Here is a 3,788-nt window from a genome sequence, read left to right on the forward strand (position 1 = left end):
ATAGATTCAAACGCACACAAGGAGCACCGTTTACTTCTTTGTCTCAGTCAAGTGCCTAGCAAAGTATCGGCAGCTGAGAGACGTTCTCTCCCGAGTCCTCTGTACACGACCCCACAGTCGGTAGTCAGATTAGAGCTTGTACTGAATCACTCTATCAACACAAACTCACCCCCAGCGCGGTACGAGACGAAAAGACCCCCCCCCCATTTTCCTTGGTGTTATATCAGTTTTGAGGAACTTGTACAAACTACTCTGAGCGCTGCAGCCCGTCTGCCAGCGGGGTCGCTACAGGTTTCAGGGTAAACCGTCAGGCTGATGAGTTCAGCCTGTGCCCTGCGGCGGATAACACGCTCTTCCCAGGTTTCACTGGGATGCTGATGGTGGCCCTGCAGTGATTCTCTCGATTGGAGATGTTCCGAAACTATCTGCCGTGGATGCACTCGAACGCATTGTGGCTGTTGTGAATAGCAGGGGCCCTCGACTGCACACCTCCGGGCCTCTCGAACGAGGTCTCCTGGCTAGCTCGAGTCTCCGTCCTCCAATGGAAACGCTCCGGACCACCTCTGTCGGCAACCCAGTGGCGCTCCAGCTTATCCTGTCATCCGACCCTGGCAGCTCTTGGGATCCATATGAGTGAGTTCAATCTATCCCAATTGGGAAGGAGCGGGAGCTATGCAATCTATCAGGATCAGGGAAGCCGTACGCGCCGAATTGCTTCGCTCCACCGGACTACCCCCCGGGGCCTTGATGGTCACTCGGTACCACTATTGAAACTCCTCGAGAGGGGCAGCTTTTACCTTGTCAGGCCGTCCTACAATTCTCACGGCGACCACGTCGTACTACTCGTCGTAAAGAAATATGGCGAGCTTGAGACTTCTCAGGTGGTCAGACTTCTGCGAGTTTCTATTGAGGAGAAGTCGGCGCGACACGATCCGAAGGGGTCTGCCTCGGGAGATCTCCTCGCCGGTTCCAGACTTTACACTGGCAAGAGTGTAAATACTCGAGCATCGACACCGAAAAGCCGAAGACGCCCAGTTTCTGTCGCACGTTGTTCCTCGAGATCACCGACTCCTTCGAGTCGCGAGCTAACGCCGAGGAGACGCGAAAAGCTGCACGTGGGCATACAAAGGCAACCGCGCCCCTCGCGAACGCACAATAGGGTCACATCGGCTACTGGCCTGTTTGATGCACAAGAGCTCGGGAGGCCAAGTCTCGCAGATGATCTCACGGCTGAGCTGGAAGCGTGGGGTAGAAGTTCAATGGGTTTCCTCCTAGACGAGGGCAACACACGCCATGAGAAGACAGCGCGGGACACCGGCAGTGTGAAGCATTCTCCAAGCGGAGCGAACCTCGACGGCTTCACTCCGATGTTACCTCAAGATGAGTGCCTCGGTATGGCCACCGGAACCCGGGTGCCGCGTGCTCTTAGCAAACAGGTCACAAGCGAACACCAACCGGGAGCCAGTTATGTGGACCGGGCAAGTGCCATACCACATATGGACTCGTGGCTCGAAAGCGGGCTCGATGAGTCGGTGTCGGCCGCGATTGAATCCCCTGGCCTTCCTACTCGGACGATAAGTTCTCCACAAGTTGATCGGGGCAGTCTGATTGGCAAGATATACAGCGAATTGGATGGTCTCAACTTTTCCACTCTCTCGCTCTCACGCGAGCTAGACGATCCTCCTGTTATCTCGAAGGCGGAAGCTCCCAGGTTCCCACCACCTCGAGATGGGCCGATCCTGTCTAGCAGCGCTGTTCGCTCCCCAGATGCAGTACGGCCCGATATATCCAACAATAGCGATCTAAGCTTGACTGACGAGCAAGAGATTCCGAAGCGGAGGAAATCGTACGGGGAGTTGAAGAGAGACGCTGCGCGCCACAGCCGTGCTTGCCCTTCTCGGTCGAGCCCCCCGACTGACGTTGAGCTTCATCACTCTCGTGAATCGGACCCAACTTTGGTTGATTCCGCTGAGCATTCTGCGGGCCACGGTATCAAGAACTATACTCTTGAATGCTCGAGTACTCCCTATGGGTCGGAGGCTTGGAGTTCCGACAGAGGGGAAACATTGATCGAGCGAACTAGTGATGATACTGTCCAGGGCGAACTGACCTCCATCAAGTCGAGTGATGCGCCAGCTGTAGTATTCACTACTTCAAAGAGTGATGCGAAATGCGAGTATCCCAGACGAACGCGATCGACTTCGGTTGTTAGTGGGGTCCGGAAATCCCAAATAGTCGATATGTTCCTCAAGGACCCTTCTAGGCGCACTGAATCGAGCTCGCGCAGATCCAGCAAACTGAGCATTGAAAACCTGCTGCGGTCGAGGAGACAAGGGGAGAACATCACAGTGGTTGAAGCGAGTGATGCCGCCGTGCAAGACTCGATATTAAGTCATGAGTCCGTCACCAGTGGGTACCTTTACTCTGGTGCTGAAGAGCCATGCGTATCAGTTATGGGAAGCGAGGCCATCGGGTCGAGAGCACAGCCCGTTGAAGACGGCTCATTGGACTGTGGTGCTCGTGCGGCATCGCCGTTGGCTAGGGCCGGACCCACGCTAATGGTCGTTTCATCCAATGTATTATCTTCCGTTCGTCCCTTGGACCGTCCTTTGCCCCGGGATGGTATGGACTTCTCATCGAGCCACTCAGCGAACAGAGTTATGGCTATTCCTGCTGCAGAGGCTATCCAAACAAACCCCTCTAAAGATAGCGATGTGTCGAGCACAGGGGCGACGTTGCAGCGGGGTGGTGGGAGCCCAACTAGAAGCGAGAGAGCCCGAGATGTTCGAGGCCTCGACGCAGGAGGCACTGATTCAGACATGCGGACAGCCGCTCTGACCCAACCCCACAAAATTTGGCGAGAGCTTCGGGAGGCAGAAGTGCCCCGACAGAACAGGCTACCACTTCCAGTGTACACAACTGATCTGTCGAGTAGCGGCCTCCACGAGCTAGAGGAACCCGTCCTGCAGTTTTCGGCCTTGTCTTCGCCTTTGCTGGAGAATACTAACGAGGATTGTCATTCCTCATGGCTCAGCAGCCCAGTCGGAAGCTTTATCACTATTCTTGGTCATACTGTGAGCTCGGTTGATAGTGAAGGCGATGGCGAGGATTCCTGGGCTGTTGCGGCTATCGATCCATATAGACTGCAAGATGGTTCAAAGGTCTGGCAATGCGCCATAAAATCACTTCGATTGGGTATCTCGCCTGATGTGAGCTCTGTCGGGCTCGGTATCGGCATTTGCTCTAACCCTATTGGAGTTGCCGACTGTAATGCGGCCTCGGAACTGCCATCTTCGGTCATGCTCGGTTACGATTGCTCTGGAGTGTTTGCGCATGGTATTCTGCGACCTGCCGCTGGTGTGATCGTTGAACAGTGGGCGCGAAATCTCAAAGTCGGGGATATCCTCACTCTCGGGTTATACCGCGATGAGCTGCAAGTATGGGTGAACTGGAAAATGGTTCAGTCCGAGACCCTGCGGACTGACCTCATCGACGACCCTCATCTGGTGGTTGAACTTGTAGGGGCTGTAGCAAGCGTCGGCCTTCACGATCATTACCAGATCGGTGTCTCCGCACACAGGTTGAAACAAGGGTGAAAAATGCGTCATTGGATCATTGAAAATCAACCCAACGTTGGTTCTCCTCATGCCCTCACTGTTGTGTTCTAGTTCGTTGAATACTGGGAAGTTTTGGGCAACCCGGGCTGTTCGAGTCTCTCGCAGGATCATTACGGATGTAGAAGAGCTTCTCTAGACGATAGGGAGATCGGAGGTGCTCTCCGAACGGAC

The 3,788-nt window shown here is 54.7% G+C and overlaps 1 protein-coding gene across 1 annotated transcript; it reads left to right on the forward strand.

Annotated features, from left to right (window-relative positions):
• Positions 1-2,710: 2,710 nt before the first annotated feature.
• Positions 2,711-2,980, forward strand: Pmar_PMAR003753 (hypothetical protein; the record flags this gene model as incomplete). The annotated part of the gene is made up of 1 exon (XM_002784442.1): positions 2,711-2,980. A coding segment is annotated over one exon (270 nt), but the record flags the coding sequence as incomplete, so codon positions are not given.
• Between the last annotated feature and the right edge of the window lie 808 nt (positions 2,981-3,788).

This window comes from Perkinsus marinus (genome assembly GCF_000006405.1).
Source record: "Perkinsus marinus ATCC 50983 genomic scaffold scf_1104296935302, whole genome shotgun sequence".
Taxonomy (NCBI): Eukaryota; Perkinsozoa; order Perkinsida; family Perkinsidae; genus Perkinsus; species Perkinsus marinus.